General features: G+C 38.6%; 1 protein-coding gene across 2 annotated transcripts; it reads left to right on the top strand.

The window, feature by feature from the left end:
• The first annotated feature begins 7,475 nt into the window (after nt 1-7,475).
• LOC140807089 (rab GTPase-activating protein 22-like) lies at nt 7,476-12,158 on the top strand. 2 transcript variants are annotated; one of them, XM_073163767.1, is made up of 5 exons: nt 7,476-7,976; nt 9,362-9,497; nt 9,631-9,680; nt 10,262-10,315; nt 10,870-12,158. In XM_073163767.1, exons 1-5 carry the CDS (start codon nt 7,723-7,725, stop codon nt 12,107-12,109), a joined length of 1,734 nt encoding a protein of 577 aa, XP_073019868.1. In that variant the 5' UTR covers nt 7,476-7,722; the 3' UTR covers nt 12,110-12,158. The 2 variants fall into 2 exon arrangements, with proteins under 2 accessions (XP_073019868.1, XP_073019869.1); XM_073163768.1 differs by having other exon boundaries at nt 7,769-8,255.
• Nucleotides 12,159-13,361: the final 1,203 nt, after the last annotated feature.

Consider the following 13,361-nt stretch of genomic DNA (forward strand, 5'->3'; position numbering starts at 1 on the left):
GCCCAAATAATTAAATTAATTCAAGTGTTGGATTAATTAAATAATGTTGAGTCTTGTAGAGCTCAATTAAAATAATTATTTAAACTAGTGGGACTTGAGTGAATTCAAGTAATGTTTAATTAGTCTCAAATATGTTTGAGATAATTAAATTTAGTCCAAAGTTTTTAATTTGATTAAAAACTATATTATATGCATGCATGGGAGGTGAAGGGTTGGAGATTACTTTTTATTAAAATATTGGCATGGCATGCCACTTTATGGATCAACTTTTTGCAACCCCAAGAGAACTCATCCTCCCTCATTCTTGCACCTCCATGGCCGAAACTTCTCTCATTATTCTCTCCATTTTTCCTTCCTTTTGTGTTCTTCAATTTGTTGGAGAAAACACTATCTTCTCTTTGAAAAATCCTCACATTTTTCTAGTGCAAAATGTGAGGGGATCTACCTAGTTGGTGGTGGGCTTGATTGGAAGAAAGGAGTCCAAAAGAAAGGTGGAGCTTGTAGATTGTCTACCTTCAAGAGCTAAGGTGTTTACACCTTAGTTGGAGCCATAAAATCAATCCTTGTGATTGATAGGTAATTTTCTCAACACCCTATGCTTGAAAGTTGAGATTTTTGTATATGTTTGCACAACTAGTACATGGTGTTCAATTTTAAAAAAAAAAAAATTTTATACCAAAATTTCGGTTTTCATGTTTTGAAAACACTTTTGTGCTTCCGTTGCGATTTTGAACACCGTATATCGATCCCTTTCAGTTTTAATTTCTGCTTAGTCCTGGCCAGTGCGGCTATAGGTTGTTTAACTTCGATTTTTGTTGTATTGACTCTAGTTGGAGTATATTTTGATATAAACTGCTGCTTGAGTTTTCGGGATGTCCTACTTACGGGGAGGTCATGCCAATATTTTTCTAGGCCCTGAGATTCGTTTTAAAGCATTTTAAACCTTTTTCGGCTGCAGTTTTAAATCAGACCATTATTGTTTGATCATTAATTGTCATTAGAGTAAATGGACCTCACAGAAAATCACAATTTTCAAATACATTATTTGTTTGGCCAACTTTTAATTTAGAAACACTTCCTAAAATAAAAAGTTACATTCTCATTATAGAAGTCTCACTTATAAATTTCTTTACGCTTATAAACTCCTTTATAAGCCGTTCAACACATTGAACTATTATAATTCTCAACGGGATCTAGAAAGCTAGTACTTGTGTGGCCCTCAATGGTTCATTGATACAACTAGCCGTGGGTTCACATCTCCATGTTATTCGGACTAAACATGTCCTTATATGAGTATACCCCAATTGCTCCATTCTTACTTATCATGTAGTGACCCGTTCCAGAATCACCTACTAATCAGAACTTAAGCATGCAAAATTAACATTTAAAACTGAATCAGGTAAACAGCGGAAAAACAGTAATACAACCCAATCGAATCTGTAAGTACAAAATACTTAAACAACTAGATCGAACTAAATACCAAGAACAAATACCAACAACTACAGGTCAACCTCTGCCAGCTCCCTGTAAAGAGGCATCGGTGTAAACACTGAAACCACCAGATCCAGACGGTAAAGCCAAAACAGGCGCAGATGTCAAACGTCTGCGAAGTTCCCAGAAACTCTCTTCGCACTCTGATGTCCACTCAAACGAAACATCTTTCCGAGTGAGCTGAGTGAGTGGCTTAGCAATCTGAGAGAAGTTGGCAATGAAACGGCGATAATACCCAGCCAATCCCAGAAAACTGCGGATCTCGGCTACTGTCGTCGGACGCGACCAGTTCAATACCGCTTCCACCTTGCTTGGGTCAACTGAAACTCCCTCGCAAACCACTGGAATGTCACTGATACCGACACTATCTGCGGACGAATCAATAGCATAGATAAGGTAGCCTTCCCCGCCCGACTCTAAAGCACGACAGGCTTTCAGAGCAGAAACCACGGGCATCGGGGGTCGCGCTCCCTCTCCATAGAAAAACCAACTGTCGCCCTCACCTGGACGAAAATGCACAAACTTCTGATAACAGTCCACAGTAGCTCTAAACACAGTCAGCACATCTATTCCCAGAATGCAATCAAAATCCTCCATCACAAGAATCATCAAATTAGCAGTTAAAATATTACCCTCAAACTCTAGAGGACAACCCAAAACTAGACGTTTAGCTAGTACCGAATGACCCATCGGCGTGGAAACAGATACCACAACGTCCAAAGAAGTGAAAGGTAACTTATGACGCTTATCAAACCTCGCAGATATGAATGAATGCGATGCACCAGTATCAACGAGAACGTAAGCAGGTAATCCACATAATAAAAACACACCTGCGATAACTCTCTCGTTCTCCTCAGCCGCCTGATCCTGGTTAAGAGCAAAGACCTGCCCTTGAGTACGCGGTCGGAGGTTAGAACCCTGAGTAGACTGTCCCTGCTGTGGCCTCTGATGAACTGAAGCCTGAGAACCAGATCCTGATCCTCCGCCCGTCTGTGGACAATCTCTCTTCATGTGGCCCAACTCACCGCACTTGTAACAAGCACCCGCAACCTTGCGACAACGCTCCGTCGGATGATCCTTCCCGCAGTGCTGACACGGGCCCCTCTTCTTCCCAAAATGGTGAACTCCTCCAGATCCAGAGGAAGAAGAAGTAGATCCAGCCTTCTTGAATGCTTGGGCGCGGGGACCCAAAGAACTAGTAGGACGAGCAGACTGCATGGCTCGACCTCTCAGCAAACTGCCCTCAGCCTGGCGACAACGATTCACAAGGCCCTCATACGATGTCGGATCATCGCAGACAACAACCCGATCATAAATCTCCTGATTGAGGCCCTGAAGAAAATGGTTATACTTGGCACTAGCATTGTCACTGACATGCGGAACATATGGAAGCAACTCAAAGAACTTCTGCTGATACTCATCAACAGACAAACTTCCCTGCTTCAGATTGATCAGCTCAATCGCCTTGGTCTGCAGAAGAGCTGGCGGAAAGTAAAGCAACATGAAAGCGGCTCGGAAATCGGCCCAAAGAACTCGACCCTGTCGCTGAACTATCGGTGCAGAGGTAGACCTCCACCACATGCGCGCACCACTCTCCAGCAAGAAATCAAGGGTATCAATCTGCTGCTCCGCCGAGCACTGAAAAGTCTTGAAGCAGCTCTCCATCCTCTCGAGCCAGTTCTCCGCAACATCCGGGGTCTCACCGCCTGAAAGAGGTTTCGGCCCCATCTGCAAGAACCGATGCATACTAAAACTCCGAGGCTCATCACGACGGTGTTGACGACGTTCTCGATACTCTCGACGACGCTCCCGATCGTCGCGGTCTCCCCAGCGTCCAATGCTGCCATGACTACTAGCATCGTCGTCAAAACCAGACATTCTAGCTACAAAAGTTACCAGAGATTAAACCCAAAAGAACAATTCTAAATCCCAAAATCTTAATGCATGCTCTGATACCATAAATGTAGTGACCCGTTCCAGAATCACCTACTAATCAGAACTTAAGCATGCAAAATTAACATTTAAAACTGAATCAGGTAAACAGCAGAAAAACAGTAATACAACCCAATCGAAACTGTAAGTACAAAATACTTAAACAACCAGATCGAACTAAATACCAAGAACAAATACCAACAACTACAGGTCAACCTCTGCCAGCTCCCTGTCCACTGCCTCCTGGACCGTCCAACCTGAGACCTGCCCCATCGAATAGGGTGTCCAAAACAGAGATAAACCGAGGACGTGAGCATAAAACGCTCAGCACCGAAAGCATGAGTATACAAGACTATGACATGCATGTATGCAAAATGTACTGGATACCAGGATCTGGGTATATCGAAAATACTGCTCAGGTAAATGACGTCAAGGTATGTAGCACTCTGCGCCGTCGCACCAGGAGGTGGCTCCCATACCAAAATAAACCTGTGGATATACCGGTGACCTGACCACCGTCGGCCAACGGGGTCCAACCATCCACAACAAACGAGGGCTGAGCACCCTCTCAACAGGCTATCTCAAAGATAATCAGGCTCAACATGATTATGCAAATGCCGCATAATAAACCATGCATCATTATGACAGATAATAATGCAACATATAAACATGCAACACATAGTAAAGCATACTCAATCCTGCTATCTCGGATAGTACTTTCGTACCTCAAACCAGTAGATCCTAGCAATCAGCCCTAGAATCAAGCCTACAATCCAAGTGATACCATATCACTAAACCACATCTAAAAGCCTTAACTAGACTAATAGATACTCCCAAATCTCAAAGGGAACCCAGAACTATACCTGCGTCCGTAGTCAGCCCACTGATGCCGCTAGCCCCCAACTAGAGCACAGCTCCGCTACAAAACCAGTAGCTCCCCGCTAGTGCCCGAACCTCGGGAAAAGACTATAAACCCATCAGAAACGACTAAAACGCTCTGGAACTCTCGGAATTGGCGAGTGAAAAGTGAAGCCTCGCGCTTCTATTTATAGACAACGATCGGACGATCCGATCCACTTCGGACGCTCCGATCCGGTACACTTCGGACGATCCGATCCACTTCGGACGATCCGAACATTGCATGTCTTCCACGTGTCCAGCCACCTGTCTTCGGACGATCCGAACCCTGATCGGACGATCCGAACTCTGACATGACATGACTCGTCTGACTCCGAACAGAACGGACGATCTGAACCCACTTCGGACGATCCGAACCAACTTCGGACGATCCGAACCCGGTTCGGTCCTTCCGATCCCACCGAAATACAATTAATCCAATAATTAACTCAAATTAGGCATCGGGATACTACATATCAACTCCTTGATAATAAGAACGTCAGAACTCAAGTCTGATAGTACCCAACTAATCATGTTAAACGCCTAGCAGCATCGCTTACATGATTCCCTAGGTATCAAATGATAGTGCCTGCAAGAACCATTCAATTATGGTTAGCATACAGTACGGTCCCTTCAACTCATATATCCCAACCGATTCGACAACCATTGGTATATCGAGAGTTGTCAATGAATTGATGTTATGTGTCATGTCGTAGTTGCATCGATGACGTAATCTAAAAAACCCCTTTCTTAATTACCACCATACTCTGATCAGATATTTCAAACTACATATACATGAGATCACATAGGATATCCATACCCGAAGGTAAGCGGTGAATCCCCGACTACAATGTATCGACTCCTATATGTTTCGACTAAACACCCAACCTTGCCACCTGATGACCCCATGAGAGTCGGTAAACAAGTCAAAGTGCAATGCTAGCATACAGAGTCTCAATGTTGTCTTGGGTCATAAGACTATAAACTAGGACGTTTCCACTCGATAAGTGAGAACCACTTGGAAAGTCCTTTATGGAGGGTTGTTCAGTGCACTCTACAAGGAGCACCTATCTGCATGTTCGGACATCACAATGTCCCCTACCAATGAAACATGGTACTCACATCGCAGATACTGTCTCGAACTCGAGCGGCCTATATCCTTCTTAGTGGCGACTGAATCGACTAGGAACCTTTTAGAATATACAGTATTACAAATATGAGTTTCATGATACTCATTATATGAGCATCTCATATTCTTTCTACTATTTGTATATTCAAGGACTTTATCTATGCAACATGCATGGGTATACAGATAAAGAAGTGTCAAAATAATAATTTCAAATATTATTAAAATATAGATTGTTTATACATAGAGTTTCATTGTGAACACTCCACCAACACTTGGGTCGACGTGCACCTACTCTAACAAGAGTCTTATGTCATATGTATCTTGATATATCCCAAAATCCTATAATAGGTATCAATCAATCCAAAGATCAGTTTTGGACTCGTATCGAAGAAGTTTACAACATCAGCAAACCAAACAATCTACAAGTACGCAACAAAAGATCATTGCAGTGTCGCATGAGAAATATACTCCATGAAGTTGGAAAAGTAAGGGGATGCATTCGTCAAATTGAAACTCTCCGCCTAAGTGGCGCATCAGAAGAGAATATTGTAAGTATTTCTTATTCAACTATTTATTAAATTACAAGTTTAATTTCTTATAAGATAATTGTTGGATATTTTTCGTACAGTTAAATCGAGAAAAAGATTTGTTCATACAAGATGCTGATTTTAGTAAAGGCTTGAAATATGATCATGTGTGGTGTATTATGAAAGATATGGAGAAATTCTCGAGTGACATCAATCCAATGAGCGCACCAGCAAGAATGCATGTCACAAGTTTGAACTCGTCACAATCAGATAGCTAGACACCAAATACTCCAATATCAGGTTCTCCTGGATTACCTCTGTTTTCAATTAATTTAAGTAGTGATGAAAATGCAGGCGACACTTCATCCCAGCGACCTCTTGGTATTAAAAAATCTAAACTAAAGAAAAAAAGGGACGAAAATGTGTTGGAATTGATATCTACAATGAAAGAAGGGCATCGCGATCTTATAAATGTATTACAAAAAAGATCCACTGAACTTCAACAAAGTTATTTAATGAAACTCCTAGCATTGCAAAATGAGCAGCTCAAATTAGAAAATCAAAAAAAAAATATTTAAACTAGACGAAAACAAATAGCATTAGCAACCCTTCAAGAGGAGAATAAAATTTTGTAAATGGATTTAAGCACAATAGGTGATCCTAAATGCGCGAAATTTTACGAAAGGAACGAGCCAAAATTTTGAAAAAAAGAAATGAAGAACATGGACAGCAAGAAAATGACACATTTGGGAAATATTTTGGTGATTTTGGAGGATCAGGATCTAATTTAGGAGATTATTAATCATCTAACTTTTTTGTCATTTTTATGTTTTTATTCGCATTGTTATCTTTGTAATTTTCAATTATGTATTATCTTCGAATTTGTGTTCCAATTATGTATTATATTTGTATTTCAAGTGGGTATTGTAATTAAAAATTCAAAATTTTGCTGTTGGTTTTTCGGATATTTTATCAATTATATATTTACGAGAGTTAAAAATGTCAAAAATAAAATAAAAAATTAGAAATATTATGATGATTTAGTTTGTTTATCTTTTATTATATTTGTTTTTAAATTATATGAATTCGAACTTGTATTTTTATTTTAACTATGTACTTCAATGTTTAAATATTATTCAATAAATTTGTGTGTTAGATGTTTAATTATAAAATTATTGTAAAATATATTTATAAATTTATATAATTAAATATTTTATTATAATATTATTTAAATATATCTAATTATTATATTAATAAAATAATATAACATTATTATAATTTATAATTAAACAAAACAAAAAAAAAAAAGAAAAATGTTCAGCGCGAATTTGGCGCAGAGGAAATGGAAAATAACGCAGCTCTATTGGAGATGAACCCTGCACCAAAATTACGCAAAACATAGGGTTGGAGATGCCCTTAGAATCCATACTATTATAAATAAACAATACTTATGGTCGCCGCTTGCAAAAACATGAAATTAATTATTAATAAAAAAAATAAAAACTACAGACAGTACGACGTCGTGTGACTGATAATCAGGGCCTTCCACTTGCCCTTGTTCCTAGCATCCAAACCCTACAGTCCACAGGATGGATGGCCTCGTAAACTTCGTAAGCTCAAAAGGAAAGTATTTCTATGAGAAGAAAATGATGGAGGAAATTGGATTGATTCGGGATCCATTGAAGTGAAGAAGGCGAAGCAAAGTTAGTTCAAAACCTTCATCGCAGTTTTTTTCCCGCTTGGTTAATGGTGGATAATCAACTAGGCTTGTCGCGGCATCCCTGGAGAAAAATTGTGGTTCCGAATCTCCGTTCCATGCTCTCCGGAGGCTCTGCGGCGGTTGGAGCGATTGGTGGCAGTATCGGTCAGCTTAGGAGAGCTGTGTTCACCGGCGGTGACGGCGGATTCTGGATGGACGGGACTGCCAATGGCTTCGTAACTTTCGCCGTCACGGCGTTAGCGGGTCTTGTGTTGGCCGCCGCCGTGTTCTACACCACTAGGTAAAAAGCGGAAAAAAGAAAAACTGAAATCCGGTGTAGAAACTGCTAGGGAGAGTAATTTATTTCACAAGTAGGAAAGATAAAGAAAGGTTTATAGATGAGAGCTGTTAGACGAAGTCAGATTTCTTCATCTTCAAAATCTTCGCCACAATCATCATCCTCAAATTCGTCATTGTCTTCACCGTCATCTTCATCGTGGAACCATTTGAGATCCGTTCTATTCGTAGTAGCTTCATCCTCACCGGCTAATTGTTCTTCTTCTTCTTCCTCTTCTGATCGGTTAGCCTTTCTATTTCTCTAAGAATACTTCCTATATATATATATATATATATATATATATATATAAAAATCTATCGGTACACATTTCGCCTTATTTAAGTTGAGATCCTGAGGTTAATTCTATTTTTTGGACAAATCTTTATCAGTTCACCCTTTTCTCCTGATCAATCTATTAACCCTTTGTGGCCGGAGCCAGTTTGGATAGTGTTTTTTGTTCTCGATTTTGTGTTTGAGTCAAATAGGACGAGTGACTTTGAAATCGACTCGCTCGCAGTCAAAGATGTGTTCCAGACTTTGATTATATGTACATGTTGTGTAGTTTTTCTGCTTAAAAGCGCGAGGGGGCTCGTATGAATAGGAAAACCAAGTGATGCCGACCCTAAGAATTTTGTCTTTACATATCTGTTTCAGCTTTTGTGTTGCTTAATATAACAGGGAAGTAATTGTATTGGTTTGTTTCTAGTCTGAAAGGCTGTTTTGCCCGACCTCCACCTTCTCAGTTTCGTCATTTATGTCAAGTTCTGGCCTTTCCAAATTGCCATGTATCAGTTGAATTAGATGAAATATTTATGTAATGTTAGCTCATTCTTGAGACGTGAATCAAGTTTTTTTTTGGTAAATACTCACAATAGGATCTTAAAGTTGGGAATTAGGTTCTCTAGATTTTTTGTGAATATTCACAATTTCCCTTTTAATGTGATAATAATTTAAGTAAAAGGTGTTGCCGTGTTGTCTTTATATTGTTTGAATAAAAATCTCAAGGATGGTGTAGAGTAGTTGTCATTTTAAAATGAAACGAAAATCATGTTTTTGGTTTGGGTGATTGAACATTAGCACACATCTTATTGCTTGCTGAAGCCTATCCTAGACACCTGTATTTGAGTTGGTGGCCAAATAATCTCTTGTAGGTTTTGACATTTTGAAGATGCTATTTGGGGAAAAAATACCTCCAGTCGGAAGTTGCTAGAATGTGTGCTGAAGTAGTTTTCTCCTTTTATATCATGTTGTAGAAAACTGTATTCCCATGATTGTGACTCTTCTAATTTTGTGAGCATAGTTTATCGGTTATTTTCAACTAAATAGTTTCGTTTTATTATCCTTTGCAGCGGTCGTCTCAAATCCCCATGGTATCGAAGAAAAAGAAAACATGTACTCTTACCTCATCAGTGGAGAAATTTGTTCACTCCAGAAGGAAAACTTCGTGACAATGGAATTAAACTTCTGAAGAAAGTTCGCAGTGGAGTAAATTTCACTCTTATGTACCTTCAAGTTTTCTTGGCTTTCATGTTACTTTAATTGTCTTCTCTATGGAGTGACCGAATAATTGTGGCTGGAAAAAATTGTTTGAATGGATTTGTTTTACTGTATTCTATAGGGTGTTGATCCAAGTATACGGGCAGACGTTTGGCCATTTCTTCTTGGCGTGTAAGTTAATGTATCTTTTGGAATATGAGTCTGAATGTAATTTATGTGCTTAACTTTGCGTTCGGAATTGTGATAGAATTTTCCTGTAGACGCTAAAGCATTTTTGACGTGGATGTCATCGCAAAATTCTTCCAACAAGAGCATTGTAACATTTCTGATTTTCAACCTTGCTTGCAACAGACTAATTACTGTCATTACTAATAATTATTGTCCCTCCATAAGTTCCTCTTCTTTCTGACCTCCATTCTTATCTCCTCCTGCATTCATTTTTACTATTTAGATGTTCGATTTACAGGCAAATATATTTGATTTATATATTCATTCTAGTGGCCAAAACCCTATTTGTAATGTCGCAAACAATATATAATTTTTTTTAACATTTTGATTCCTTGAGAAAACTTTCTTGTATTGAGCAAAACTTTGTATGCTAGCAATGCATAGTAGATACATTTTAATCTTCAGTTGAACCATTTTCTCTGATCATGTATGTGGTCTCTGCTTTCCTTTATAACTTGTTTGAAAAAGTCCGTTCAAAGATAAATTTCTTGTTTTTCCTGACTTGTTTTCTTTTGTTATGGCAGATATGACCTATCCAGTTCCAAAGAAGAAAGAGACGTCACTAGAACACAAAAAAGGTACTGTCTCAAACTTAGGCTATGTTTATTTCCATTTTCTAAAAACGTTTCATTCTTCCGAAATGCAAAACATATATTACATTCTTTATTACAATTTTTCAAAAATACATTTTAATCTCCATATAGGATTATTACTTCTAATTCGACATCCCATTATTCCTTTAAAAAATATTATATCATCTTTTATTCAATATATTATGTTAAATTTTTAAACGTGTTGTGTCATGTACCAATAAAATAACTCAATGCATATAATGTGACATCGCCAACCTCACAAATTCTTACATAATATGGTATTTGTGGTTAAAAAAAATATCTAAAAACATGAAACTAAACATATAAATCAGATTCTATTATATAATCTCCCAAAACTCATTTTTCCAAAACAACAAAAAACTTTGCCCAACATTATCTTAGTTCCATTCTTCCCCATCGCAATCCCTCTCGATAGAGTATACCTACTATTAGCATAGTTGTGTGCTTTTATTTTTGGTTATTTGATGTTCTTGTTGCTAACTTATCCCACATTGGTATGTATTGTCATCCGCATGCAGAAAGGAATATGAGAACTTACGAAGACAATGTCTCCAATATCTTAAACAAAACAAAAAACTTCTAAAGCAAAACGGAAGTGGTGAAACTAGCAATGGAGAAGGTGGATGTCACACTGAACACATAGATTCTCCTGTTTCCGAAGATGTTGCGAGTGCCAGAGAATCCCTTTCTAGCGAGGAAGGGTTCCCACATAATGAGGAATCCGAACAGACTCCTGGAACGAAGATGGATGCATATACTGGTTCTAAACCAATGGAAGATTCGAATCTCTCCTCTGAGTCTGAATCCTCAGACTCCGACTCTTCAGATGATCCTGAAGTGAGTCAAACTTTCAATTTAACAGAAAGCATGGTGGAGAATGATAGTGACATGCCATCAAAGGAGGACTTGTCTCCCTCGAAAATGGAAGTTCAGTCAAAACTTCACAGTTCAGAAGATTTTTCCACCTGGCAACGAATTATCCGCCTTGATGCAATTCGAGCTAATGGTGAATGGATTTCATATTCCCCAGCTTTGGCAAGTGTATCAGATATCAAAGCACGTAGTTCGGCTGAGGTTGTGGGATTGAAGGATTATGATCATCTCGATCCTGCCAGAATCCTCCATGCTTCCCGTTTAGTTGCCATTCTTGAAGCCTATGCACTGTATGACCCTGAAATTGGGTACTGCCAGGGAATGAGTGACCTACTTTCTCCCATAATCTCGGTGATAGCAGACGACCACATAGCTTTTTGGTGTTTTGTGGGTTTCATGAAGAAGGCCCGTCACAATTTCAGGCTCGATGAACTGGGAATCAGAAGGCAGCTGGGCATTGTTTCTAAAATCATCAAATACAAGGACTCGCATCTTTACAGGCACTTGGAGAAACTTCAGGCTGAGGATTGCTTTTTCGTGTACAGAATGGTGGTCGTACTTTTCCGAAGGGAACTAACTTTTGAGCAAACTATGTGCCTTTGGGAGGTGATGTGGGCTGATCAGGCTGCAATTAGGGCCGGAATTGGGAAATTAGCGTGGAGTAGAATAAGGCAACGCGCCCCACCAACCGACGACCTCTTGCTTTACGCGATTGCAGCTTCTGTGTTACAAAGGAGGAAACAGATCATAGAGAAGTATAGCAGTATGGATGAGATTTTGAGGGAGTGCAACGCGATGGCTGGGCACCTCGATGTATGGAAGCTACTCGATGATGCACATGATTTGGTCGTAACACTTAATGACAAAATGGCGACTTCTTTATGATACAGTAATGGGATAAGAGTTGGTCATCTAATTTGTTCCTTTCAGCTATCGCCGGCATATTATGTAAAAAAAAAACGTCCCTATTTTCTCTTTGAATGCAAATTCGTGACAGAAAGAAATGTCTTTACAAGGTGTGTATTTTAGGCATCTCTAACCTCAGCATCAAAATAGGGAGTTACCTTATTTTGCAAAATAGCGGAGGTTCATTTCCCTCTTCACCGTCCCTCTGCGCCAAATTATTATTATTTTTTAATTATTAATATTTATATTAAAAATTTAAATATTATTAATATAATAATATGATATTATTATTTAATAATTAGATATATTTTAAAAAAGAAAAAAAATTAAAATAAAATTAAAATTTTGAAAAAAAGGAAGAGTTAGTTGAGCTCTTCACCTCGACCCACTTGGGTCGAGCTCTTCATACTTGGGTCGAGTTCGACTCAGGTATGAAGAGTGGGTCAAGCTCGACCCACCTCGAGTACTTGACCTAATTTTTTAAGACTGTAGAGTAGTCTGAAACCAAGGATTTATTTTTTATCTCAAACAACTCTCTTTCCTCTATTTAAAAAAGTCATATCGCTTTTATTCAATTAAATTTTAAATAGATCATATTTTTTTCTTTGAAAGTTCTATTCCGTGTCGTTTCGTCGATCCGTGTCGTTCCAAACTTATTTACCAGTCAAAACTCATATATCAGTCTATCTCGCACAAAGAATTGCTCCTCTAGCTCATTGTACTATTGGAACAAAAGAATATGACACATGATATTATTTAGCTTATAGTATTTCCGAAATAGTCAACGATTGTGCAAACTATCCATAATCCGCGTGGTCCAAAGAATCAGTATTTTGCAATGAAACAAGAGTTATGCAGGAAAGATGTGAAGCGTGCATTTGGCATTCTTCAATCACGATTTGCGATTGTGGCATCTCCAGCACGTGGTTGGAAGAAAAATCATTTGAATGATATGAAAAAAAAACATGTATTATAATGCACAATATGATAATCGAAGATGAACATGATCTTAGTTCACCAATTCAAGATCCTAGGGAAGCAACTGTTGGATCTCGGTTTTCTACACGCCCAAACGCAGCGGAAGTTTAAAAATTTTATTTTTTATTTTGACAATCAAAATATGTTTGGACGCTCGTATGATTTTAACTAAAACATTCATAGGGTGTTAAAAGTTATACCTTTGGTGAATAAATCACGTGGCTCCAACTACTCCGGTATTAGCGGACGTAGC

The sequence above is a fragment of the Primulina eburnea genome, chromosome 12, assembly GCF_022965805.1.
Source record: "Primulina eburnea isolate SZY01 chromosome 12, ASM2296580v1, whole genome shotgun sequence".
In the NCBI taxonomy this organism is placed as follows: Eukaryota; Viridiplantae; Streptophyta; class Magnoliopsida; order Lamiales; family Gesneriaceae; genus Primulina; species Primulina eburnea.

What these genes read in the sequence shown, in the direction of transcription:
- LOC140807089 (XM_073163767.1), top strand. Translation starts at nt 7,723, where the DNA reads ATGGTGGATAATCAACTAGGCTTGTCGCGGCATCCCTGGAGAAAAATT. An exon ending in GCCGTGTTCTACACCACTAG is followed by an intron (nt 7,977 to 9,361) that starts GTAAAAAGCGGA and finishes TATCCTTTGCAG; the next exon opens with CGGTCGTCTCAAATCCCCAT. An exon ending in TGAAGAAAGTTCGCAGTGGA is followed by an intron (nt 9,498 to 9,630) that starts GTAAATTTCACT and finishes TGTATTCTATAG; the next exon opens with GGTGTTGATCCAAGTATACG.